Source organism: Phascolarctos cinereus, unplaced genomic scaffold, assembly GCF_003287225.1.
Source record: "Phascolarctos cinereus isolate Bilbo 61053 unplaced genomic scaffold, phaCin_HiC Scaffold_4;HRSCAF=312, whole genome shotgun sequence".
NCBI lineage: Eukaryota > Metazoa > Chordata > Mammalia > Diprotodontia > Phascolarctidae > Phascolarctos > Phascolarctos cinereus.
In genome coordinates this window covers 726,820,659-726,847,167 of record NW_027555847.1, presented here as the reverse complement: position 1 = coordinate 726,847,167, position 26,509 = coordinate 726,820,659, and the positions used below count along the sequence as shown (strand labels likewise).

Sequence of the window (26,509 nt, the reverse complement as noted above, 5' to 3'; positions counted from 1 at the left end):
TGAAATCATATGTGATCCTGACTTGGTTCTTCAGCACTTGAATTCTTTCTTTTGGGCTACTTAGAGTATTTTTTTGGGGGGGAGGGGAGGGTTGCTGAAAGCTCTGGATTTTGGCTATAATATTCCTGGGAGTTTTCATTTTGAAGTTTCAGGTGGTAATATATGTATTTTTTTCTATTTCCACTTTACACTTTGGCTTTTTAGATTTCTTTAAATACTATGTCTAGGCTCTTTTTTGATCATAGCTTTCAGTCAGTGATTCTTAATTTTTTTCCCCTCAATTCTATTTTCTAGGTCAGTTATTTTTGCTATAAGATACCTTACATTTTCTTTGATTTTTCCTGGCTTTTGTTATAAATTATTTCTTATTGTCTCGTGGAGTCATTGGTCCATTATACTGTTCACATTTGTCTTATTGTTAAGTGATTTGGAATTTTTTTTTTTTTTGGTGAGGCAGTTGGGGTTAAGTGACTTGCCCAGAGTCACACAGCTAGTGACTGTTATGTATCTGAGGCTGGTTTTGAACTCAGGTCTTCCTGACTCCAGGGCCGGTTCTCTATTCACTGTGCCACCTAGCTGCCCCTGACTTGGAACTTCCTTTCCTAGGTTATAGACAGTTTGTAATTCTTTTTAAAACTGTTCACATTCTTTGACTGCTACCCTATTTGGGAATGGCTTTTGTTCTCATATTTTTGTTGTCTATATGTCTTAGATATGAAACTCTTATCAGAGCTACTTGGTAACAGATATTTTCCCAGTCACCTGCTTCTCTTTTACATCCTTGTTGTATTAATTTTGTTCATGCAGAAGCTTTTCAGTTTGACATAATCCTAAGTATCAATTTTGTCATTTGTAACTTCCTCCCTCTCTTTTGATGAAGAATTCACCACCTCTTTCCCTTTCCTCCACCCAGCCGCCCCTCCCCCCATAGCTGTGCACAGTTTTAGGAGCTGCTTCTTTTTTAAAATGGTGTCATCTATACTGTTTTGTATCCGTTTTGAATTTGTTCTGGTTTGTGGCATAAAGTGTTGATCTTGATGTTTTCACTAAGTCTTTTTGTAATTCAGTTGATTTTTCCTTGATGCATTTAGCTGTTATGCTTTTTGAAGCATATGAATTTAATACTGATATTGGCATGTTGTCTATAAAGGTTCTTGTCTTCAGGATAATATCAATTCTTTTCATATTTGCTTTGTAAGATGAGCTGGTTGGGATTTATTTGATGCACAGTACATTTTGTTCCAGCCTCATTTTTGTTCTGTGATTGTCTTTACTTTTTAAATGTGTTTTTGTAAACATAGTGTGGAAATTAACTTTCTCATCTATTCTGTGACCCTCATTTCATTGGCTTCTTTGATCCACCTACATTTAAAATTATGAAAGTTAGGTTTACGCTTTCCTACATTTGTGTCTCCAGTATTGTTTTATTATCAGAATTTTTTCCCTTCCTATTTTAAATCAGTACTTTGATATGCACCTTGTGATTAGTTTAATTTTGCTTAATCTACTTTGATGTATTCCTGTTCCCATAGCCAGGGGTGGGAAACCTTTGGCCTTGAGGCCACCTGGCCCTCTAGGTCCTCAAGGGTGGCCCTTTGGCTGAATCCAAAGTTCACAGACCAAATTCCCTTCATAAAAGGATTTCTGTCAAACTTGGACTGTATCCAAAGGCCACACCTGAGGACCTAGAAGGCCACATGTGGCCTCAAGACATAGGTTCCCCACTCCTGAGGCCCTCCCTCCCTTTATAGCACCTTCTATTTGTTAACTCTCATAGAGTTAACTCTTAGAATTTTACTTGATATCATTTCTTTTATTTAGTTACTTACTTATTCTCTTCATTCCCTCCTTTTCCTCTCTGTTAAGTGCTTAGTTTAAAATAAAGCCTCATAGAACACATCACCACTTGCTAGGAGGTCAGAAGTAAGGGGGGACCTTAGCACCAGCCTCCATCCATGGGCCTCTCTACAGTCACGATACTTTACCTGGACGCACGCCTCAATTCACACCCTCCTATTCTCTCCCCATCCCACAAATTGAAACCCCAGCTACTGAGAGACAAACTCCAATGTCCAATCCCATCTGCCCCCTGCCTCACACCCAGTCTCTTCCACAGGACCCTGCCAGGCTCACTCCAGATCTCTCCTACCCCTTCTACTGTGCTCCGTAATTCAAAACAAAACACTTCCTTTCATCCCCACTCCTGCCATCCCTGGCCATCACTGAGCTGGAGCCCTCCCCAGGACCCTGTGTTCCTGGCCCCCTCTTCCATTCCTGGTTGCCCTTTGACTCCAGACCCTTCCTCCCTCCAGATTCATCAACCGATTGAGGGCGACTTACCTCCCCAGGCCACTTCCTTTCCTTGGTGAGTCACTGCCAGGCTCAGTCTGCCTCCCCTCACTCTCGGGAAATCCAGCATACATACTGATGCTCCTAGACACCCTCACCTCCCAATTCCACAACTTACTCATTTCCCGTGGCCTCCTCTTCCAGTCCTTGTGAGCTATAGATAGCTGATAGTGCCGGGACAGAGCTCGGACTTGGAGTCAGGAGAATGAGTTCCTGTTTGGCTTCAGAGACTGGTTAGCTGTGCAACCCTGGGCAAGTCACTCAACCCTGTTGGCCTCAGTTTCCTCAGCTGTAAAGTGGGGATCATCATCATACCTACCTTGTGGGATTGTGAGGATTAAAGGAAACGATATCTATAAAAAGTCCTTGGCACACTGCCATTGTTTCTCCTTTGTTTTCAAAGAGAACCACTAATGTCACAAGGTGATGTCTTGACTTGGTGAGTTGAAGTGAGGCAGAGTTGTGAGCAGTCATACATCTCACTCTCTCTTCCAGAGCCATCAGAGTCTAGTGGCAGGGCAAAGGTCAAGATGACTGGTGATGGTCAGGACGCATCAGACGACCATGGCGCCTTCGATGTCTGACGAAGCTCTAAGTGCTCCACAGTACCTGCTTCAGCTGCCCTCATGGTCGTTGTTCTTATCTGCTCCATTCCACTGGGAGGTCTTCCCATGCTTGGGGTAGACACTTCCCAACTCATTGATGGATTTGAGGCCCCTCCGTTACCCTCAGCCCGGTTTAGCCCGTCTGCCAAGTTGGTTTACCAGGATGTGGCCACTGCACATGCCACAGCTTCTTGGAGCCACAAGTGAGATGAGTGCCAGCTAGCCATGCAAGGTGGCTGAGCAGCCCTGAAGAGGGCTTGGCCAGCCCTCACACCAGAGGTGCTGGCCCTCCCTGAACACTCACACACCCCAAACTGTATTAGCTGGTAAAGATCAAAATTCTGGGTTCTCGGCCACAGAGAGCCCTGAGCCCAGTCATTATTTTTGATTTTTTGTAGCTGAGTGCACTGCTAAATCAATAATTTGTTTGGATGACGCTTGGTTTCTTTATTTCAGCAGAACAGTTTTAGTGAGTTTCAACCAGGAGGGGAAATTCCCTACACAGGGGCAGCTAGGTGGCGCAGTGGATAGAGCACGGGCCCTGAAGTCAGGAGGACCTGAGTTCAAATCCAGCCTCAGACACATTTACTAGCTGTGTGACCCTGGGTAAGTCACTTAACCCCACTTGCCTAAAAAACAAACAAACAAACAAACAAATAAATAAGTAAAAACAGAAATTCCCTACACGCTCCCAGTGAGATTTTGTTTTTATTCTCCATCCAGTTTTATTTAAATTCCATGTCCAAATCCGTCATGAGTGGGATGCCTTCATTCTTTGGAAAGTCTCCCAACTTATTTTTGTACCTCTGGGCTGCTTTCTCTTGTCCAACATGAGCAGGTGACCATCTTATGACCATCTTATGACCCCTTAGTCAGTGGAGATGCCGTGTGCTTCACCCAACCTGTGACCTCCTTGTTGATGTGTCATTTTTGGCCCTCAAGAGCAAGGTCTGTCAACCAACAAGATTCTGTATTTTACCATATTTGGCTAGCAAACCATACAAGAACAATGTCCCGGGGCTCAGGGGTATCTTGGACCATAAGGAAGGTCTGGGATCTACTTCATTAGAGAAGACTATGGACCCTTTAATAAAGTACGATTGGCTTAGAGCTTTGCCTCTGTGGTTTTTCTTGCAGATTGGGCAATTCTAATCCCACAACAGGTCCTTCAAATCCAAGCTCTTCATATCAGGAGAGAGTATCTGACAGAAGGATATAGATTTTTATCCCTATCTATTTAGCTATGCACTCTATATACATATAGATTTGACTCTATATACATATATGCATATTTCTATATATCCACATTTCTATTTGTACTTTTATTTTTCTGGACCTATAATTTCATCAGTGTAAGGAGCTCCAGGTGAGGAACTTTTTCTACCAATGCATGTTGGCACCTTCTCTGCAACTACCAGTCTTAGAGAGATGTGTTGAACACTGAGAGGTCAGGCGGTTTGTCCAGGTTCACGTGGTTGGTATATGTCAGAGGTCAGCCTGGAATCTAGATCTTCATGACTCAGAGACCAGCTCTCAACCCAATACGTCATGCTGCCTCCATATATCTGTGTCTTTATATCTGTTTCTACCTAAATCTGTATTATTTCTCCATATATGTGTTTGTGTATATAAACTATAATCTATATATTTTTCCAGCCTAAAATGGCGATTTTACAGCATAGGAGACTTCTAAAAGAGAAGCCAATGCACATCAACAGTTCGTAACTTATAGGCTGAGAACACTGTCTGGGACACTCAGAGGTTAAGTGACTTGTCTGTAGTCGCTCAGCCAGTCTGCATCAGGAGCAGGGAACCCAGGGCTTTTGGATTCCAAGACGGTCCATCAAAACATGTGGCTTGTACACATTTACATACAAGCCCATTCATGCACATTGGTGGATAAAAATTATAAATTAAAATAATTTTTGATCAGATAAATGCATGTGAATCTGTCATCAAAATGATAACGTTCCTTCAATATTCCTCAGTTTTGCCTAGCCAGTAACTGAAATGCCACAGGCTTGTGAAGATGGAAGTGTCTGGGTGTCCCAGGGCCAGAGTCGCCGCCATTGGGATGGAATGAGGTAAAGCCCCAGTGAGAGGCTATAGTTATATGGAAGACATAAGAACAGGATCTCTGCCTGACAGATGCCTGATAGGGCTGCAGCTGGGCTGGCCTGGGCAGGCTGTTTGCCCAAAGGGCACAGATGTTTTTGGATTGGACCAGACAGGTCACTCAGCCGTTGGCTTACTTCCATATTAGAACAGGCAGGTTCTGCTGGACAGGGTTAGATTGGTCACTAAGCCACTGAGCTCTTCACGGTGTCTGTTGGATGGATCAATCTCCTGGGTTCCCTGGGCTCCTAGTGAGATTTTCTACTGAGAGACTTTCTTGGCAAAGGAACGCCGGTCCTCACTCCAGAGGTGTGAGGCCTCCGTATACACTGTACACCCCTCAGGCGTCACATGAATGCTTACTCCTTTCCCTCCCTGTTCCCTACAGAAGTGGCTACATCCTGACCTTCCTATTTCCCTCCATGTTGTACTTGTTCATCTACTTGGTTTGATCATGTCTTGCATTCCATCTTTCCGTCTGCCTTCATTCTCCCCTGACCAAGTTCCCCCCTCTCCCTGCACTTGCTATACTCTTCTCCCTTCCCGATCCTGGCCTCTTGGGGAACAGTTCCACCCTTGCATCTTGTCCCATCACTAACCAGCCCTGGATTGCTCTCCAGCTGCCTCCGCACATATTCATGCAAGCTAAATGGAGCTGGACAAACTCAGAAAACCGTCCTGAGTCCACTAGAAATTTGTGCTACATGGGCCCTTGATGGAGCAAGGCAATCCATTCCCCTCCCTAAATTGATTTGCTGTGCACTCTGCACACCCCCTATTCCAGTCCTCGTCTGGCTTTAAGCCTCCCACAGAACTCCCTGTTGGCCCTCTCACTAGGGACCTTGCCTTAGTCTTCGATGAAAAAATGCTTCACTGAGGCCATTTCCTGGGAGTTCCTTCTCCATATCTCATAGTACTCGAACGTCTTCTCCCACTATCTCCTTCCCTCTCATCACATGGAAAGGTGGACCTTCTCCGTGTCAAAGCCAACCCCTCTACATGCACCCTTGATCCCACGCATTCTTGTATTTTCCAGTGGCTCAGGTATAGAGTATTAGACTTGGACTCAGGAAAACTTGACTTCAAATCCTGCCTCACACACATACTAACTGTGTGACCCTGGGTAATTTCTCTGGTCCCGTTTTCTATCTAGGAAATGAGGATAGGCAGCACCTCCCTGCCAGGGTTGTTTAAGGATCAAATGAGTCAACACATGTAGAGCTTTTTAAAACCACAAGATAGATGCTGGTTATTGTTGTCCCGATTCATCAGTCTTCAGTCTCTCCTTATTTTCTGGATCCTTGTTTATTGCTTATGAACACACCCATATCTTGCACATCTTGCCAAAGCCCCCTCTTGGAAATGCAAATTAAAACAAGTCTGAGGTGCTACCTCACACCTATCAGATTGGCTAATATAACAAAAAAGAGAAATGATGGATGTCGGAAGGGATGTGGGAAAACTGGGACGCTAACGCACTGTTGGTGGAGTTGTGAACTGATCCAGCCATTCTGGAGAACAATTTGGAGCTATGCCCAAAGGGCTATGAAAGTGTACATACCCTCCGACCCAGAAACACCACTGCTAGGTCTGTATCCCAAAGACATGAAAAAGGGGGAAAGGACCTACTTGTACAAAAATATTTCCAGCAGCTCTGTCTGTGGTGGCCAAGAACTGGAAATTGGAGGGATGCCCATCAATTGGGGAATGGCTGAGCAAGCTGTGGTATATGAATGTAATAGAATATTACTGTGCTATAAGAAATGACAGGCAGGATGATTTCAGAAAAATGTGGAAAAGCTTTCACGAACTGATACATAGTGAAGTAAACAGAACCAGGAGAACATTGTACACAGTAACAGCAGTATTGTGCGATAAAGAATTGTAAACAGCTTAGCTATTCTCAGCAAAGCAATGATCTAAAACAAACCCAAAGGACTAATGATGAAGCTTACTATCCACCTCCAGAGAAAGAACTGATATCGTTTGAACACAGACTGAAGCATGCTATTTTTTGTTTTCTTTCAATTTTTTCTTTTATTCAAATCTTCTTGTGCAAAATTACCAATATGGAAATGTTTTACATAATTGCACATGAATAATCTAAATGTGATTGCTTGCTGTCTCAGGGAGAGAGGATAGAATTTGGAACTCAAAACTTTAAATAAAATGTTAAAAAATAGATTGGTTTAACTTGTAATTGGGGGAAAAGAATGCATACATACATACATACATACATACATACATACATACATACATACACATATGAAATCACCTACTTAAAAAAAACCCAGCAACAACCAAAAAGTCCTTTCTTGATCCGTGCTATCTTCCCCTGTATCTTCCCCTTTTGAACTAAATCTGAGAAAGCCATCTGCACTCCCCCCTCTCTTCTGCCTCTTCCTTTCCTTTTGCAGTTTGGTTTCCATTCTCGTTACTGTCTTTCGCCTCTTTTTGTATTCCCAGCACTTAGCCATAGTAGGCACTTCATAAAGGTTTATTGATTGATTAGTCACTCAGCTGTTACTGCTGCCTTCAAATTATTTCTCAGTTTCCAAATCTAATGGCCTTTTCTCAGCCCTGATTCTTCTTGATCTCTGTGTAACATTATACATTGTTGGTCACCTCCTCCTCCGGGAGGTCCTTTCTTCTCCAGGTTTTCATGGTGCTGCCTTTTCTTGGTTCTCCTTCTACCCACATGACTGATCTTTCTTAGTCTCCTTTGCTGGATTCTCATCTGCGTCACAGCCACTAAACATCTGTGTCCCCCAAGGGTCTGTCCTTGGCTCTTTTTTCTCCTTTTATGCTATTTTCTTTGGAGATCTCATTTGGTCTCATGGATTCAGTTATCAGCTCTGCAGATGAGCTTCATATTTATATCTCCGGCCACATTCTTCTCTCCTGAGCTATAGTTCCACATGACCGAAGGCCAACAGAGCAGATCAAATTGGATGCCATCTTACACGTAATACACTGGCCAGGACAAACCCGTTACCCTTCCCTCCGAATCCTCCTTCTTCACAAGTTTCCCTACCTTCTGTCCCCTCATTCAGCCCTCCCCCCCCCCCCCATGTAAGCCCTCCATAACATTTCTGGTGTCCGTGCCTTTTGGGTGGAAGGCACGGTACTTCTGCTCACCGCCACCTCCAAGCCTTCCTGGCTCCCCCCACTCTTTCCTGGTCTCCCCAGCCTCCTCTCTGGGTTATTCCCATTGACCATGTGTGTGTCTTGTTTGTACAGTTATTGACATGTTAGCTCCTCCGTTAGAACGGAAGCTCCCGGAGGGCAGCAGCCACACTGTTGCCTTTCTTTGTCCCCCCAGGTCAGCACAAGGATCACAGCGCTGGTGAGAACGGGCCTTCATTGAACATCAGTTTTCCAGGCCCGCTCTCCAAGAGGGAACGGTGCCCCTCTGACCAGTCCAGGTCAGGGGACTGGCCCAGGGTCCTTCAGCCAGTGTGGGTCAGTGGAGGCCCCTCCCCGCTTGGGGCTTTCCATTCCCCTGACAGAGGCGTCTCATCCAAGCTGCCTGAGGGCAGGGGCTGTTTGACCTTCGCCTTGTCTAGCACAGCGCCTGGCACACGGAGAGGGCTCGTTCGATGGCTGCATGGATGGCTGGAGTCTGGAGGCCTGCCAGGGCGCAGCACGGCCGCCCAGCCCCAAGGGGGCACCAGAGAGCTCCTCGGACTCCCGATTCCCCGCCCCGCCCCCCGCTCTCGTTGCCATAGACGCAGAGGAGGGCAGGAAGGCGCAGACGTCACTTCCGCCCCGCGGCCTGGCAGTTGTCAGCCCCTTCCGGTATCTGCCCAGCTCTCGGCCTCCTTGGCTCCACTGCGCGTCGGCCGTCCCGGGGCCGAGTCCGGCAGTCCACCGTCCCGAGGCCGAGCCCGAGGGCGGAGGAGGCGGCGGCGCTCCTCGCCCTGGGTCTCGGCCACCCGTGGGTGGGCCTTGGCGGTGTGGCGTCGGGCTCCGCCTCTTCCGCGAGCGGCTGTGCCCATTGGACAGTCTGGGAGCGGCTTCGGCCAATCAGAGACGCATCTGTCCCCCCGCCCCCTCAGTGAGCCGCTTGAGCTGGACGCCGGCGGGAGAAGCAGCCCTGCTGGGGTGAGTGGAGAGGGCGCCGCGGGGGGCTCGCGGCCCCGCCTGGGGCTCCTGGCCCCCCGGGAGCTCTCCGCCACGTCCACCCCCTCCTCCCCCGACTCTCCGAGCGCCGAGGGGGCGCCTGCCGTGTGCCAGGCTCTGTGCCCAACGCTTCGGTCGTGTCAGCACCCCCATTTTACAGTGAAGGAAACTGAGTGACTGGCCCAGGGCCCCGCAGTCGCAGAGGGGCTGCAGCAGGATTTGAACTCGGGTCTTCCCCAGCGCGCCAGCCGGCTGCCCATCCCACCGCATGACCCCCGACATCTTCCCCGGACCTTCCGTCTGTTGTGCTCGTTGTGTGTGGGGCCCCGGTGTGTGCACAGCAGGTGCTTAATCCATGCTTTGGCCCTCCGATCGCTCATGTTCCCCACCCCCCCCACCCCGCCCATGGAAGGTCCTTGAGGGAGGGGTCAGTTCCCCTTTGGCCCCATCAGTGTCCGGCCCACAGCGGGCCTTTCGTCATTGTTTGTCGATTGACTGATTGATGTAGAGCGTGAGCGGGAAGTCTAGCCTTGTCTTTGCGCTCGGACCCCCCAGGAGAGGGGTCCCTCGCCTTCCGCTGAGCTGCTGGGGTCAGTCCGCGGGGCCTCCCCTTGTCCGGTGTCCGGCCATGACTGTCCAGGAGGGCCGCCAGGACTGCTGGGGGGGGCGTTCCCTCTGTCCTTCCTCTGACCACGTAAAAGGGGTAGTCCGGGTGAGACGGGAGGGAGGAAACATTTATTAAACGCCTCCTGTGTGCCCCGCGTGGTGCTAAGCGCTTTACAGCCGTCTGGTTGGATGAGGGGTTGAGGGCTGGCCCAGCCTGGGGCGGGGGTCGTGAGCGGAGGGGAGGTAGGCACGGGGAGGGAGGAGGGCAGAAGGTGGGGGCTGGGAAATGGAGGGGAAGAGCAGCCCCGACTCGCCCCTCTGCAGAGTCCTCCCAGGCCGGATCACAGCCCGCTGGGCTCAGTCATCTGGGGTGACGGTGGGCCCATCGCCCCCCTTTGTCGGCTAAGCCCCGAAAAGCCCTCAGTGCCTCCCTTCTCTGTCTGTTCTCACTCTCTTTTCTCTCCTCTCTGTGTCTCTCTGTCTCCCTTTCTCTCTCCCTCCGTCCCTCTCTCTGTCTCTCTCCCTCCGTCCCTCTCTGTCTCTCTCCCTCCTTCCTTTCTGTCTCTGTGCGCCCCCCCCCTCGCCTTCTGCAATCCGGCTTCACCCCGTTCAGCTGACTCTGCCTTCCCCGGAGTCTCCACCGGCCTCCCAACTGACCGATCCAAGGGCCTTTTCCCGGGGCTCCTCTTCCTTGCCCTTCTCACTGGACGCTGCTGTCGGCCTCCTCACTCGATGCTGCCTCCCCTGGGGGCTTGGTGACACGTTTTGCTCTGGGCGGTCCTCGTGCCTGCCGGTCTCCTTCTCTGTCCTTCTTCCGTGTCCGGCCCAGTACTGGCAGGTGTCGGCCTGGGCCTCTTCACCTTTCTCTCTGCTCCTTCACCCGGACATCTCATTAGTCCCCTTGGGTTTCGTTATTCTCTGGATGCAGTCAGTCTTGGTTCTCCCAGACGCGGAGCCTTCGCCTCCAAGACTCCCTTTCATCGGCTGCTGATGCACCTCCTTATGGACATCCTCGTTGGCTCCGCAGCCCCTCAGTGCTGCCTTCTCATGCCACCTCCTCGAGGCCGTTGACTGGTTTTCCCTTTCTTTGTGTGTGCCTGGCCCTCGGCGCAGGGCCCGGCACAGAGGAATCAATTACTGAGGGTTTGTTGACTGGTTCAGAGTGACTGGGGATGGGGCTTGTCTGGAAGGACTTACTGGAACTGGGAACTCTCCTGGTGGTTAATGGAACCCTCGGGCAGGCCTGAGCTCCCTCACCAGACACCTTCGAGCACAGGCTGGTGCTGGTGTGAATTCTTGTTCTTCCTTGCGGAGGTCATGTTCACCTCTGAAATTGCATGACTCAGGAACAGCTAGGTGGGGCAGTGGATAGAGCACCAGTCCTGAAGCCAGGAGGACCTGAGTTCAAATCTGGCCTCAGACCAAACACTTGACACTTACTAGCTGTGTGACCCTGGGCAAGTCACTTAACCCCAATTGCCTTAAAAAAGAAATTCCATGACTCTGTGCTTTATTAATTCCTGGTGTTTGACTAGAATATGTTTGTTAGATTTAATTTTTTCGGTCAAAGGAACTTGGATGGGTCATGCTAACCATGTTCCAATTAATCTGAAGTTGTGCAGTTAGGAAGAAATTTCAAGGGTACATGTTTACTTTCCGATAAAGATGATTCCTGATTCTTAATGGAGAGAGAGTACTGCTCCCTCTAGCGTCAACGTTGTCCTTCTCAATACGATATCTCGGTTCAGCATTTCACATGGATGACTTGTAGGATTCCCATGGCTCCTTTGGGGAGACAACTAGCAAGGGTGACTGAGCCCTGGAGTGTGGTGAAGAATTTGAAGAATTGGACTCACATTTAGGAGACTGACCAGCTTGGTGGCCATGAATGTTCCCATTAGCCTTTCTTAAACCCAGTTTTCTCATCTGTACAGTGGGGAGAACGAATCCTTGTAGCTCCAGCCTCGCAAGGTTGTTACCAAAGTACTTTGTAAATTAAAAAGTCCTCTGTAGCTATGACCCATTTGTACTCTTTGACATGATTCAGAATCTCACGCCAACTGAGGCCCTTGTGGGTGCTTAGTAAATGTGTGACTTTGAACCCTGAAGTGCAGGTGCTGTGAACAGTCCCCCTGACTGTCCTGCCACCTTCGCTTTCTCCCTCTCAGATCCACGTGAAGGATGACCGCTGGGCAGGCACGAGCATCGTTGGTGTTTTGGGAGTCAGTGACCTTCAAGGATGTGGCTGTGGACTTCACCTGGGAGGAGTGGGGGCAGCTGGGCCCATCCCAGAAGGAGCTGTACCGGGAGGTGATGCTGGAGAACTACAGGAACCTGGTCTGCCTGGGTAAGGAGGCTCCTCTGGGACCCTGGCTCTGCCCGGGAGGATTCTTTGCTTTCTCCCTCGGTGAATGCCGTGGAGGGGTGTTGCTGTTTAGCAGTTTTAGTTGGGCCTGCAGAGACCAGAAGGGGCTAATCGTTTTGTGGCCAGGAGCTGGGGCCTTTATGCTCCATGGTTCCAAATGAAAGGTGTTTGATTTTTAGAACTGAAAACCATGAGCTTACTGTTTTGTTCCTGAATTTGGGCTTTCCCCACTCTCTGTTTGCTCAAGGCAGAGTCTCCCCGCAAGTTCTAGTACAGATGCTTGGGGACTTTTCAGGTCCCCATTCTGTCTGTGGGGAGTGTGAACAACTTGGCCCCATGGCACTCTGTGATGCATTCCCCACTATTTTCTAAGAAAACACAAATCAGAACATTCTTTTTATTTTTTTGAATTTTTTTATTTTTTATTTTTAGGCAATTGGAGTTAAGTGACTCGCCCAGAGTCGCACAGCTAGCGTGTTAAGTGTTTGGTCTGAGGCTGGATTTGAACTCAGGTCCTCCTGACTTCAGGGCCGGTGCCCTATCCACTGCACCCCCAGCTACCCCTAGAATGTTCTCAAATAGTCTTTTCTCCTGCCTTCTGGTCTTCCTCTGCTGCCTGTGGCTCCTGGGGGGTGGGGGAAGGATGGGATCTGGAAGTAACCTTTGGTGGCCACCACTTCGCCGTTTCCTATGAGCAGGCCTTGCCGTTTCCAAACCAGATGTAATCTGTCAGCTGGAGCGAGGTGGAGCACCGTGGTGGCCAGAGGTCGGAGTCCCGGGAAGCAGCTGTGCAGGCGAGTCTGGGGGCCCCTTCACTGGGAATAACGGGGTATTCAGGTAGTTTAGCACTTGAGAAGTTTCACCTGGGAGGTGTCTCCAAGGCACTCTTGTGAATGTTGCGAATCTGGAGAGCTCCCCTTTACTGACATGGGGACCTTAAGCTGTCAGAGAGAAAGGGTAGGCGTGCCATGACGGGGAGTGAGGCCAACTCCTGAGCCTTTCCTATTGGACAGAGGAGCCTTATAGGGGCCCGAGGATTGGGGAATGCCCTTTGGCCAGAACACAGAACCTACTGCCTGAGTCGCCTTACCTCCCTGGGGATGATTTGTTGTTCCTTTCCAAAATGTAGGTGGTAATGTGAACAAAATAACAAGAGGCCTGTTTGCTTCCATACCCCCTTCTGTTCTGTTTCTTTGTGTCTTTATAAAGATTATACTGCCCTTATCATTTAAAAAAACCCAAACTTTGCCTCCCAACCATGCATATGGAGGTATTTCTTCCTACATTGTTTAAATAAGACTCCCCGTGTCTCTGAATCGGTGACGAGGGGTGCGGGGTGCATTCTTTTAGGGCTTTTGTTGGGCATTGACTTAGCTTTGGCCCTGTTTGCTTCGTGGTCTTCAGTTGTCGTAGATGAAGCTTCTGGGACTGTTTTAGTCAAAGGAAGTCTTTATTTCCTTTCAGTCACACCCTGAGGGCACAGCCCAAGGATAAGGATGGTGATGATGGTGAAGGCGGTCATGATACTGATGGTGGTGATAATGGTGGTGGTGATGATGATGATGACGATGATGAAGATGATGATGATGGTGGTGATGATGGTGATGGTGGTGATGGTGGTGATGATGATGGTGATGGTGGTGATGATGGTGATGATGGTAGTGATGAAGATGATGATGATGGTGGTGATGATGGTGGTGATGGTGGTGATGATGGTGGTGATGAAGATGATGATGATGGTGGTGATGATGGTGATGATTGTGGTGATGGTGATGATGGTGGTGATGGTGATGATGACGGTGATGATAGTGATGGTGGTGATGATGATGGTGATGATGGTGATGATGGTAGTGATGAAGATGATGATGATGGTGGTGATGATGATGGTGATGGTGATGATAGTAATGATGACGGTGATGATGATGGTGATGATGATGGTGATGATGATGGTGATGATGATGGTGATGATGGTGATGATGACGGTGATGATGATGGTGATGAACAATAATAGCTAACATTTCTAAAGTGCCAGGCACTGTGCTAAGTGCTTTACAAATATTATTTAATTTGAGCCTCTCAGCAATGCTAGGGTGTAGTGCTAGTATCTCCATTTTATAGTTGAGAAAACTGAGGCAGGCAGAAGTTAAATGACCTGCTCAGGGTCATGTAGCTACTCAGTGTCTGAATCTGATTTGAACTTGGGTCTTCCTGGACTGCAGACCCTACCCTCTGTGCACTGTGAGAGTCCGTGGTACTTATTGCCATACGCCCCAGTTCTCAGCTTACCGGCTATGGAATCATGTGGGCCTCCATAACTTTGTAGCTTGGCTGCCAATTAATCTCAACATTTTAGAAACAACTTCATTCATTTGTGGCTGAGAGTTGTTTTCTTTTGTATTTCATTGCCAGAGATTTTAAAAAGTGTTTCTTCTTTCATTTTCTTTTTTTAATTTTTAGGCAATTTGGGGCTAAGCGACTTGCCCAGGGTCACACAGCTAGTAAGTGTCAAGTGTTTGGTCTGAGGCCGGATTTGAACTCAGGTCCTCCTGACTTCAGGGCCGGTGCTCTATCCACTGTGCCACCTAGCTGCCCTTGAACAGTGTTTCTTGTGGTTATGGACAGTCTGTGTACCTTTTTTTGTGTGGAAGAACTGACTCTGTATACTTTCACTTTTCATTTTTATTTTTATAAATTGATTTATTTATTTTTAGTTTTCAACATTCACTTTCATAAGATTTTGAGTTCCATATTTTCTCCCCATCTCTCCCCTCACCCCAAGACGTTGTGTAAATTGATATTACCTTTTATTTTTTGTGAAATGGATCTGTTACGCTTATAATTTGTGTCATTGCCTTTGGTTTTTAAATGTCAAATATTTAGCAGAAATATTTATGGCAAAGATTTGTTCCCCAACCTAGTTCGTTCTTTTTTAGCATAAAGACACTGACTTTTTTGGATGCAAAATTTTTTTTATAATTAAATTCATCTATTTTGTCTTCAATAATTTCTTTTATTTGTTGGGGTGAGCCCCTCTTTCTCTCCTTTTTCCACTTGTCCATAATTTCTCTTCATGTTCTTTTTTATTTATTTCTCCACAGAAATTTTCTTACCATTTTACTTAATTCCATGTTAAGGAGCCTGTTAATATTTAGAATTTGTGGTATGATGGTTGTATGAATAATTTGATTGGTATTGCCATCATTACTACATTAGTTTTACCTAGTTATAGGTGGCAGATCTTTCACTATTTGCTTATTTCTTTATTTAAAATTAGTATTTTTGAATCAGTAAAAATCCACCTTCTTTCCTTCCCCAAGTCTTCCCAATTAAGAAGAAAGAAAAATAAAACCCCTATTAGACTAACAATATAAATTTCTAGATTGGCTATTCTCTCCCCACTTACCCCCAGTTTCTCATTGTGCACTCAGAGCCCTGTATGTCTCTGTCTGGAGATGGGCAGCATCTTTTTTCATGAGTCCTCTGGAATTATTGGTCATTACACTGATCAGAGTTCTGAGGTCTTTCAAAACTGTTTGCCTTTACGATATTGTTGTATTCATTGTTTTTCTAGTTTTACTCATTTCACTTTGCATCAGTTCATGCAGGTCTTCCCGAAACCCATCTCCTTCCTCCTTTCTTACAGCACAATAAGTATTCCATCACAGTTGTATGCCACCACTTGTTCAGCCATTCCCCGACTGAGAAATATTCCTTCAGTTTTCGAAAGAATGGTTCTAAATATTTTTGTACATCCTTAGAGTTTGTTTTACTTTGAGTTAATCATTCCCTTCCTTAATTTGCCCTCCATCTTACTCCCTCCTCTGGATTTTGGATATAATATTTCTGGAAATTTTCATTTTGGGGTCTCTTTTAGGTGGGTGGATTGTTTCTTTTTCCACTTTGCTTCCTGGTTCCAAGAGATCTATTGTGATTTTTTTTGAAATATGATGTTTATGCTCATTGTACGCTGTAGCTTTCAGGTAGCACAATGATTCTTAAATTATCTTTCTTCTTTTTTTTTTTTGTAAAATGTCATTTGTTTTTGTTATTACATTTTCTTCTCTTTTTCAGTCTTTTGATTTTGTTTTAATAGTTCTTGATGTCTGATGGAACCATTGGCTTCTATTTGGTCCATTCTAATTTTCAGGGAGTTTGTTACTTGGGCAGAGTTTTTGTATCTTTTGTGCTAAGCTGTTCATTCTCTTTCTAATTCTTTCTTCCATAGCTCTCATTTATAAAAATAGTTTAACTCATTTCCCCCCCCCCCAAATCTTGCTTCATCTTTTCCAAAAATTCTGGTTGAATTTGTGGTCAAGCCATGTTTTTCTTTGAGGCTTTGCTTGTAGGTGTTTTGGAGTTGTTCTGTTTTGTGTGTGTTTACAGGCAGCAATGTGGGGCCTGGGTTAGAACTCCTCAGCTGCTGCTGGCCTCTGTGCTTGCTCCCTGCCTGGGACGCAGCAGGCTGACAGTGCTGCTCCTTGGCACACACCCTCGATCTGGGACCTGGAAGTGGGGAGTGACTGACAGAGCTGCCAGTGGACACCTGTTGCTAAACCCTACCCAAGTTTAGGCCTCTGGCTGGGTCTGGGTCCTCTTCTTGCCTTGGAGCATAGCCTCTCCCTGGGATGGAATGTCCCATGTAGCATCTGTTTGGAGGAGTTGAGGTGGCAGGGAAAACTTCTTGTTACTTTGCCATTTTTTCCTCATTTGTCTAATAATGTCTGTGTTTGTGTTTAGTTTTTATTCAGTGTCTTTGTCTGTGATTCTTCTGTATCTCAAAGTAGCTTAATATCTATGTACTTGGTAAATTTTGTCCTTGTTATAAATTATATTTCTCTTTCCATCATGTCTGGTTTTTGCCAGTTGTATCTAGATGTGCAAGTGATTTTAATAGGACTTCTTATATGTTCTCCTCCCTTAGTATCACTGTTATCTTGATGAGTTTTTTCCTTGAATTTCTTTGGTTTTCTAAATATATCATAATTTCATCTGAATATATCATAATGAATCAGTTGTTGTTAATTTGTTTCAGTCACATCCAGCTCTCCATGACCCCGTTTGGGGTTTTCTTGGCAGAGATACTGGAGTGGTTTGCCATTTCCTTCTCCGGCTCATTTTACAGATGAGGAAACTGAGACAAGCAGGGTGAAGTGATATGCCCAGAGTTACCCAAGTGAGGTCAGATTTGGACTTAGGGAGATGAGTCTTCTCTCCTTCAGGCTTGGCACACTATCCACTCTGCCGTCTAGCGGCCCTTATGAATAGATGTCTTTTAAACTTCTTTGCATGTGCTCACATCCTGCATTTCTTTTTCTGGCTATTGTACTGTATGTATACATTTCCAGAACTGTCTGTCTGTCTGTCTGTCTCTCTATTTACTCTTTATGCATTCCAAATGACTTTTCTAGTCTATACCACATGTAAGGAAATATCTCATCCTTCCTTAATCCCTTTCATTTACCCATATACGAACATCACAACGACAGCAAAATAAAGATGCAATATTCTACTGTGACTCAAGAGGAGAACTGAGGGAAGGAAATGGGGGGGGGGAAATGGTTTTTTAATGAGCATTTTTGAGAAAATCTGACACCCCAGCTTGGTCCGAGTCCAGAGGAATACCCAGGCTAGGTAGTCCCCTCCTCAGGCAGCCCACCCCTGCCCGGCCTGGCCCATCCTTCCCTGGTCTGCTAGCTCTTGGGCAGATCTTCAGCATCCACTAGCTATCCATAGCTCTGCCCCCTGGGCCAAGTCAAGCAAGCCAGGCAGGATGACCCTTCCAATCATGAAAGGCTATGGGTGTGCCCGTAAGTCTTCCTTTTTATTGTTCTCATTATTGTTATTGGCCTTCCAAAAATTTGGCCCCAAGAATGGAACCCAGTGGACTGAGCTGTGCAGAGAGGACGGTCTTCTTCCTCTTTGGGGATGCAGTTTCTGGTTAATTCTTCCTTGTCTCTTACTTATGAAGCTGATTTGTTTTGAATCCAATCATAATGTAAGATATTACATTCATCTCTATTGAATTTCCTCTTATTAGACTTAGTCCAGTCTCTAGCCTGACACAATCTATTTTTGGATCTCATTGTCGCTTTAAAGACCCTTCTAGCCCCTCTGTTCAATATGACACAGATTTTTTGAGTGTCTACCACACGTATGTCTGTGTACATTTGTCTTAGGGACGGAAAAACTTTAAAACCATGTCATTCTCTGCCTTTTGTGAGTCTAGGGATTCTTAGACTAGTGTGACTCAGAGGGTGAGTAGGTAGAAGTAATATGAGATGGGTGTGTAAGGTGTGTATGCATACCTGCTCTCCAGGCATTTCAAAGAGAGGGAGAGCCTCCATCTCCAAACGTAGTCAGTCAGCCAGTCCAAACCCAAGGACTCTGCTAGATTCTGGTGCCCCCAAGACAGAAAGGACACAGCCCCTGCCTTGAAGGAGTCAAGGTCACTCCTTATCTGAGCTCTGAAGGAAAGCAAGAGTTGGAAAGCCATCCAACATGGCTTAAGGCTGCTGTGAATGAATGGGGTGTTTGTGTGAATGTCAGTGTCGTCTCTGGGTCCCTGGCACCTCATGTGCCTGGTGGGTGCTTGCATTGAGTCAAGCAGAATGTCGAACATGAGCAGCGAATAGTTCTTAGTCTCCCTTGATTCTGAGGGCGAGAAGATGTGAGTGAGTGAGGAGATAAAGCTGGGGATGGCAGTGGTTGCCAGATTGCCGCATGTCTGAAATGCTCAATAAGGGTCTTTGTATTTTATCCTAGAGTCAGTGGGGCTCTCCGGAAGACTTCTAAGCAGGGCAGAGACATGGGCAGACCCGTGCTCGATTTGGGCTGCTCTGCGGAGGATGCTTCGGACAGGGAAGACCCTGGAGGCAAGGAAGCCTATTAGGTGGCTGCCACAGTAGTCCAGACAGAAGTGGTGCAGGACTGCAATAGGATGCTGGCTTGAGTTGGGGGTGGATTTGAGAAATGTTGGGGAAGTAGAATGGGAAAGACATGGTGACTTTGTGAGTGGAGACTTTGAGGGAGACAGAGTCAGGATGGCTCCAGGGTCACAAACCTGCATGACTACAGGGATGGTCGTGTGCTTGACAGGAAGAGGGAACTTTTGAGGAGACATAGAGTTACGTTGTTGACATGTTGATTTTGATTTGCCTGGGAATGGATGAAGTCAACAAGCAAAGGAGAGAGTATACAGAGTATGGAGAAATAGGAAGAGAGTTGAGGGCCGCCCACAACAACAAACCCACAGCAAGCTTTTGTTAAACCCCTGCCCTGTGCAAGGCACTGGTGGCAAAGAGACCCCCCCCAAAAAAAATAGCTGCCCTAAAGAAGCTGACATTCTACCAGGGTCACGAATACAGGTAAGCAAATATGAATTATATCAGATGAATTTAGAGGGAGATTAGGAAAGGCCTTGTGTGCAAATGGTGCCTGAGCTGAGCTGTAAAACATGGAACATGGAAGGCTTCTGCACGGTCGAGGTGAGGAGGAAATGCATTCCCGGCCTGTGCGCAGGTGGGAAATGAAATGTTATTTATGAGGAACCGACAACAGCTGGTGGGAATGGGACAAAGGCCTTGGAAATGAGGCCAGAAAGGTCCGTGGGAGCCACATGGTCCCAGGCTTTAAAGGCCTGGCCGAGAAGTTTGTATTTAGTGTAGAGCCACTGAAGTGCTTTGAGTAACAGAATGACATGGTTGGATCTGAGTGTTAGAAGTATCAATTTAGCAGCTCTGTGGAAAGGATGGGTTGCAGATGGCAAAGACCAGAAGCATGAAGACCGATTTAAAATCTATCGAAACAGTTCAGTGGGAGGCAGTGAGGGCCTGGACTAGGCTGGTGAGGATACAGACAGGAGAGATGGGTGATGAGGAACCAGCAAAAGTGATTAAGATGGAGGGACACGTCGGTAAGAAGAGCCCCAGGGAGAGGAGTGACAAGAAGGCTGTCTGCGCTCTCCTCCAAGTGATTGATAGACATGTCAAACAGCATGAGGCCAAGGGCAGGTCCCTGAAATACTTCGCTAGAGTTCATATCAAGCCCTTAATGAGTGTTTTCTGAGTCTGGCCGTTTAAACAGTGCTGAATGAAAAGTGCCCTTGGGTAGCCCCAACACCATGGAATTTACAGATGAGAAGGGATCTGAGCAGCCATCTTGTCCTGCCAGTACCAGATAAACCACTTTGTGTGATGTTGAATTGTTCATCTAGCTTTTACTTGAGTGTGTCTAGTACAGAGGAGCCAGCTGCCTGCCAAAGATTTCAGCTCCACTTCTGTTTGGACGTGGTTGTTAGAAAGGGTTTCCTTTGACCAAGCCTGGGTTTGTCTCTTTTCTGCTCTCACTCACTGTTTCTTGTTCTTGCCTTCCGGGCCGGGTAGAACACATCGAGTCCTCCTTCCAGGCAACATCCCTTCCAATACTGCAGATGCAGCTTTCATTTCCATTCTCCCTGTCCCCCAGACTGCTCCAAGTGTTCTTTTCCAGCCTAAACAATTCTTTTCCTTCTCTTCCAGCAGGGGCCTGTTCACAGTGACCTTTCTTATCTGAGTGTAAGGAGTCTGAGAACTGGAGGGACCCTTAAGTACCTTTATAACATCCTCAGTACACAGATCCAGACTATGGTTAGGCCGCAGTGTAGGTCTCTATAGTGGTATAGGACTGTCTACCCAACCAGCTGGCACAGAGAGTTAGAAATGAACACCTGAAAAGCTGGTCATGCTGTAGGAAGACAAGTATGCCATTGCCCTGCTGTAGAGCTGTGTATTGGGAAGTGCAGTCTTTGGGGAAAGCAGTGTGGACTTATACAGGAGGAGCCAATAGTTGCTCATATTCTTTAACCTGATTATCCCACTCCTAGGACTATGCCCTAAGCATGGTGTGTTAAGATTTGTCCACATGAAAATGACCCTAGCTGCGTCCTACATGTTGGATGAAGAAGGGAAATAGTCCACATTCCCCTTCAAACAAAGAACTGAAAAAAAATGTGGTATTTGAATGTAATTGGATGTTGTCATGCCATAGGAAATGACAGGTATGAAAAGTAGAGGAATCTGAGAAGACATAGCTGCTAAAAACACACAGAAAGGAGAGAAGAAAACACATTCTGAAACAGGGTGTATTTAAATGTTTTCTTTCTTTCTTTCAGATTGGGACACTAGGCCTGACATCAAGGAGTCATCTCCGAAGCTGTCCATGTCTATAAAAGAACCATCCCAGAAGACACTCCCATGGGGTGGTCTCTGTGTCTCTAAATTGAGATGTTCCTGGGAATATGGTGCTGAATTAGAGAGACAGCTGAGTCAAGAGGAGAGGCATTCTAAACAAGTAAAACTCGTCCAAAGGAAAAATCCCAATCAAGGAAGAAGAAACGAATATAATAAATACAGGAGAAGGTTCGATCTAGAGCCAATCCTTTTTCCACAACAGAGAGAATTGATTGAAAAAAGTCTCCATGAGTATGACGTGCAGGAGAGCTTCAGACTGTATTCAGAGCTAAGAGAATGTAATAATGTATGCTCAAAGAAGATATTGTCTGTGTATAATAAATGTGGAAAATCCTTCAGTTATAATTTAGGACTTATCAAAAAGCGTGGAATACATGTTGGAGAGAAAACTTACGAATGTAATGAGTGTGGCAAGACTTTCCGTCAAAGCACAGGACTTATTCAACATCATAGAATTCATACAGGAGAAAAACCCTATAAATGTAATGAATGTGGGAAGGCCTTCCGTCAGAGTTCAGGCCTTATTCAACATCACAGAATTCACACTGGAGAAAAACCTTATAAATGTAGTGAATGTGGAAAGGCCTTCTGCCAAAACTCAGGCCTTACTCAACATCAGAAAATTCATACTGGAGAGAAGCCTTACGAATGTAATGAATGTGGGAAGACTTTCCTCCGGAATACTGAATTAACCGAACACCAGATAACTCATACTGGAGAAAAACCTTATGAATGTAACGAATGCGGGAAGGCCTTTTGTCAGAGGGCAGAACTCAGTCGACATCATAAAATTCATACTGGAGAGAAGCCTTATAAATGCGATGAATGTGGGAAGGCCTTCCGCCAGATTACACACCTTACTCAGCATCATAAAATCCACACTGGAGAGAAACCTTATGAATGCAATCAGTGTGGGAAGACCTTTCGCTATAGCTCACACCTTACTCGACATCGTAGAACTCATACAGGGGAGAAACCATACGAATGTTATGAATGTGGAAAGGCCTTCCGCAGGAGTTCTCACTTTATTCGACATCAGATAATTCATACTGGAGAGAAACCTTATAAATGTAGGGAATGTGGGAAGGCCTTTCGCTGGAGCACAGGACTTAGCCGACATCAGAGAACTCATAACGGAGAGAAACCTTATTAATGTAAAGGATTTGACAAAGTCTTCTGTAGTTCATGCCTTTCTTCAGCAGTAGGGATTTATACTGGAGGGAAGTCTTATGAATGTAATAAGTATGGGAATGCCTTTTCTCTTGCCATATCAGGTAATTCATAGTAGAGAGGAACATGAATATAAATGTGGGAAATCCCTTTCCCAGCAAATAAAATTTAGTAAGTGTCAGATAATTAATCCTGGAGAAAACCTTTATGAATGTAATAATAGAGGGAAGGCTTTTTTCCAAACAGAATACCTTACAATAAATCATAGATGTAGAACTAAAAGGGGCCTCGGTGAATGTCTAGCCCACACTCCTTTTTGGTGATGTGGAAACTGAGGCCCAAGGGGGTGATTTGCCCAAGGTCACACAGGCAGTCTTTCCCTCCTGGGAGTTGGAAGGAAATCCCTCCAAACACATGTAGCCCTAGAGTACTATGGAGCTTGAGGAAAGGTGGGCAGAGTGCCTGCTCAGAAAAGAGACAAAGAGGGAGGAAGCTAGCCTGGGGTAGGGATGGAGGCTGGCGTGGTGCCTGAAGTGTTTCAGAATCTGGGAAATAGGTCAGGTGGCTTCAGGCAGAAACTCAGTAGCTCAAGTCTCCAAAATGCATCCCTTTCTGTTGCCTTCACAGCTCTAGGGCCCTACCATGTCCCCATTATCACAGGGAGGACCCTGTATATCCCTGGTACATATCTTCCCTTCATGCCTGGCAGTAGGAATTATCTGGGACAGAGGGGGGCCTCACATTCCTTGGAAGTTCCTATCCCCTGAGTCAGGCTGCAACTTGTTGCAGAAATTTAGATTTCCACACCCTCAAGGATCACAGAATCATAGGTCTAGAGCTGGAAAGCACCTGAGAAGTTGTGAGGATCCATTGAAACTTTGTATGGTGCTTGGCACAGTGCCTGGGGCCTAGCAGGCATTATGTAACGCTGGCTCTTATTAGAGGATAGTGAAGCTTTTCCAGACTGGGAATATCTGGGTCAGAGAAGAGAAGGCTTACAGAGGGAGGGAAGTAACAGTTGTCTTGGGGCACAGAAGAAGGATTCTGTTTGTTCTGTTTGTCCCTAGAAGAGCAGTCAGGAAAGTTTTAAAAGAAAATTTAGGCTTGACGTGATAAGGGAAAACTTGATGGCAGTTAGTAGACAATCCATTAGTAGGTAGTAGGTGACCCCTCACTGGATACCTTTAAGCATGGTCTAAAAGAGAATTTTGTTGGTATGTTTGGGGAGTTAGTGTTCCTATATAGTCTAAACTAGATTACTTCTGTGGTCCTTTCCAGTCCTGAGATTCTGTGATTCTCATTCTGAGAATTCATAGTGTTTCTCCACTATGTCTCCACTTAGTCGACACCATAAAATTCATACTGGAGAATAAGCCTTAAGAATGTAGTAAATGTAACTTTTCCTGTGCACTTTCAAATCACTCTCTTAGGAGATCCTATAGATTTGCAGCTCTGTTGCTAATGAATGAGTACTTGTCTTTTCACCCTTTCATGCACATTGAGTTCCTGCTTTGAGCTATTTTTGCTGGTTTTTACAAGTATAAGATGTTGCCTCAATGTTGTTTGTATTTGCATCTTTGATTATTAGTGAACTCTCTATCTGCATCCTTGATCTCATTCTATCCCATCTGCACCAGCAAAATGCCTTCTCTATCATCTCCACTCTCTCTTCAATCTCTTTTTATCTACTGGCTCCTTCCCTACTGGCTATAAACATAATCATGTCTCCCCCACATTTAAATACTCTCACTTGATCTGACCATCACCAATAGAAATTGTCCTACGTCTCTCCTCGTGTGGCTAACCTTGAGAACACTGCCTACGATCAGCGTTTTCATTTCCTCCCCTCTCACTTGCTTCTAAACCCTCTGTACTCTGGCATTCAGCTTCATCATTCAACTGAAACTGGTTTCTCTAAAGTTACCAATGATCTCTTAATTGCCAAATCTAATGATCTTTTCTTCATTTTCATTGGTACATTTTACCTTCCTTTCAGGGAGCTTTGTTACAATAATGAAATACCAACAATTCTCTGCACGAATGTGTGTCATAAAACATCTGATTACTAATGGTTGAATAAATTGTGGTCCAAAAACGTAATGGAATTTTATTCTGCAATTAAGATTGGCAAGTCTGAGGAATATAAGGAGATATGGATAATGTTGAGTGTATAATGAAGATCCAGGAGAACAGTGCTAGGAATGAGAATGAATGGAAAACTAAGAATCCTGATGGAGACATATAGGGCTGGGTTGAAAAGGTGTTTTGGTATTTTGTAGGTTAAATTCCATTTGTTTAAATGTAAATAGTTGCAAAACAAGTTTAATTGTATTGATGTTCAAGATTGTTGACAATGTGTAGGGGTACTGGTATAGTGGATGGCGAGCTGACCTCAGAGTTTGGAAGACCATGGTGCACGGTGCCTCTGACGCCTGCTGGCTGGATGCTGGACAAGTCCCAGCTTCTCAGTGCTCCAGGCAGCTGGGTAAGACTATGAGGTTCATGACCAGTATGGTCAAAGGGGTCTTTCTCACTATGGGCTCCCTATACTAATCCAGTCAAAGTTTAGTCAAAAATTTTGTATATAATAAATGCTTTATTAAAAGAAAAGTTACAAATACGAGAAGGGTTTCAGTAAGCTTCTTACTCAACTGCAGTCCTCAAAAATTATTAGCATAATTAGTCATGCTTCCCTTCTTTTAGTCATGGGCAAGAGGAATCCTGACTTCTTGCCTTCTTCCCTGCTCTAGGTCATTGCTGTAGCTGTGATCCCTTGTGCTTGCATCTTCAAGTTATCCTCCTCCCTGGATCCACTCTGCATTGCCTGGGAACATGCTCCAGTACTTTAAAAAGCCTGCCTTTGATCCTCTACCGCCTCCCTTCCCTTCTCCCCTTCACTTCCAGACCTCTGGCAAAAGCTCTCTATTCCCAGTTCCTCCAGCTCCTTATCACTGCAGCACCTTGCAATCTGATGTCTTTCAGGCCAGTCCACTAAAATGGCTCTCTTAAAGGTCACTGTTGACCTCCTAATTGCCTAATTGCCAAATACAGTGACCTTGTCCCTCCTAGTTTTTATCATCCTTTGGCTCAATGTTTGTTTGTTTTTTACGTCATCAATCACGCTTTCCTTCTGAGTACATTCTCCTTCCATGTCTAAAGATACTGCACACTGTTTTGGTTCATATTAGATCTAATCACTCATTTATATGGATAGCCCTCTAAGATTTGCAGTATACTTCCTCACTGTAAGTGTATGAAGCAGGTCATAGAAGCATTATTAGTCTCACCTTGCAGATTGTAAACCTGCAGCTATTGGGGATTACAAGGTGTACCCGTCTTCTGCCAACGAGTCCAGGTCTACATTGGGATTTGCGTCTGGGCTCTTCAGCCAAAGTCTAGCACTCTGGACTGTTCCACACCATGCTAGTTATTCACCTTTTAACTTCTCTGTCTCCTTTGGCCCATTTTTTCCTCAGTCCGTAAGTTACAGATTTTCCCAAGGTTCTGCCCTTATCCCTCTTCCCTTGCCTCTCTAATCTTCCCTTTGGGAATCTTATTTGGTCCCAGGGCTTTTGGCTCCACTTCTAAGCAAATGACCATGTCCAGTCACGGTCTTTGGAACTTAAGATGAGTATCACCATTTCTGTTAATCACACCCTTATCTCCTCACTCTCCCATGTAGGAAAACTGCCATTGCTTTTGACTCTTCACTGTCTCTCACTTCTCATATCTAATTAGTCACCATGTCCTGTCAACTCTACTGTCGCAAATATCTCATGGTCTCTTTCCTCCTTTCTGCCCCTACATCTTGTGGCTCAGCAGGCCAAGACAGAGTGATAATGGAATCGATGCTTGAGTGGAGAGCGGGGCTCGTCTCCCTCCAGCGCTTAAGGGTAATCCTGAGCAAGTTACTAAGCCCTCTGAGCACGTTTTATCTTCTGTAAAATGGC

At 45.9% G+C, this 26,509-nt stretch overlaps 1 protein-coding gene across 2 annotated transcripts; it reads left to right on the top strand.

Annotated features, from left to right (window-relative positions):
• Positions 1-9,085: 9,085 nt before the first annotated feature.
• On the top strand, positions 9,086-25,185 carry LOC110202528 (uncharacterized). Of its 2 annotated transcripts, none has more exons than XM_020978732.2 (4): positions 9,086-9,173; positions 11,966-12,144; positions 12,861-12,956; positions 21,311-25,185. In XM_020978732.2, the coding sequence occupies exons 2-4, from the start codon at positions 11,979-11,981 to the stop codon at positions 22,540-22,542; spliced, it is 1,494 nt and encodes a 497-aa protein (XP_020834391.1). In that variant the 5' UTR covers positions 9,086-9,173; positions 11,966-11,978; the 3' UTR covers positions 22,543-25,185. The 2 variants fall into 2 exon arrangements, with proteins under 2 accessions (XP_020834391.1, XP_020834390.1); XM_020978731.2 differs by having other exon boundaries at positions 9,118-9,535.
• Positions 25,186-26,509: the final 1,324 nt, after the last annotated feature.

Excerpts from the sequence above, each read along its gene's own strand:
- LOC110202528 (XM_020978732.2), top strand. The coding sequence starts at position 11,979 with ATGACCGCTGGGCAGGCACGAGCATCGTTGGTGTTTTGGGAGTCAGTG. Across the intron at positions 12,145-12,860 it reads CAGGAACCTGGTCTGCCTGG|GCCTTGCCGTTTCCAAACCA; the intron begins GTAAGGAGGCTC and ends TCCTATGAGCAG. Across the intron at positions 12,957-21,310 it reads CCCGGGAAGCAGCTGTGCAG|ATTGGGACACTAGGCCTGAC; the intron begins GCGAGTCTGGGG and ends TCTTTCTTTCAG.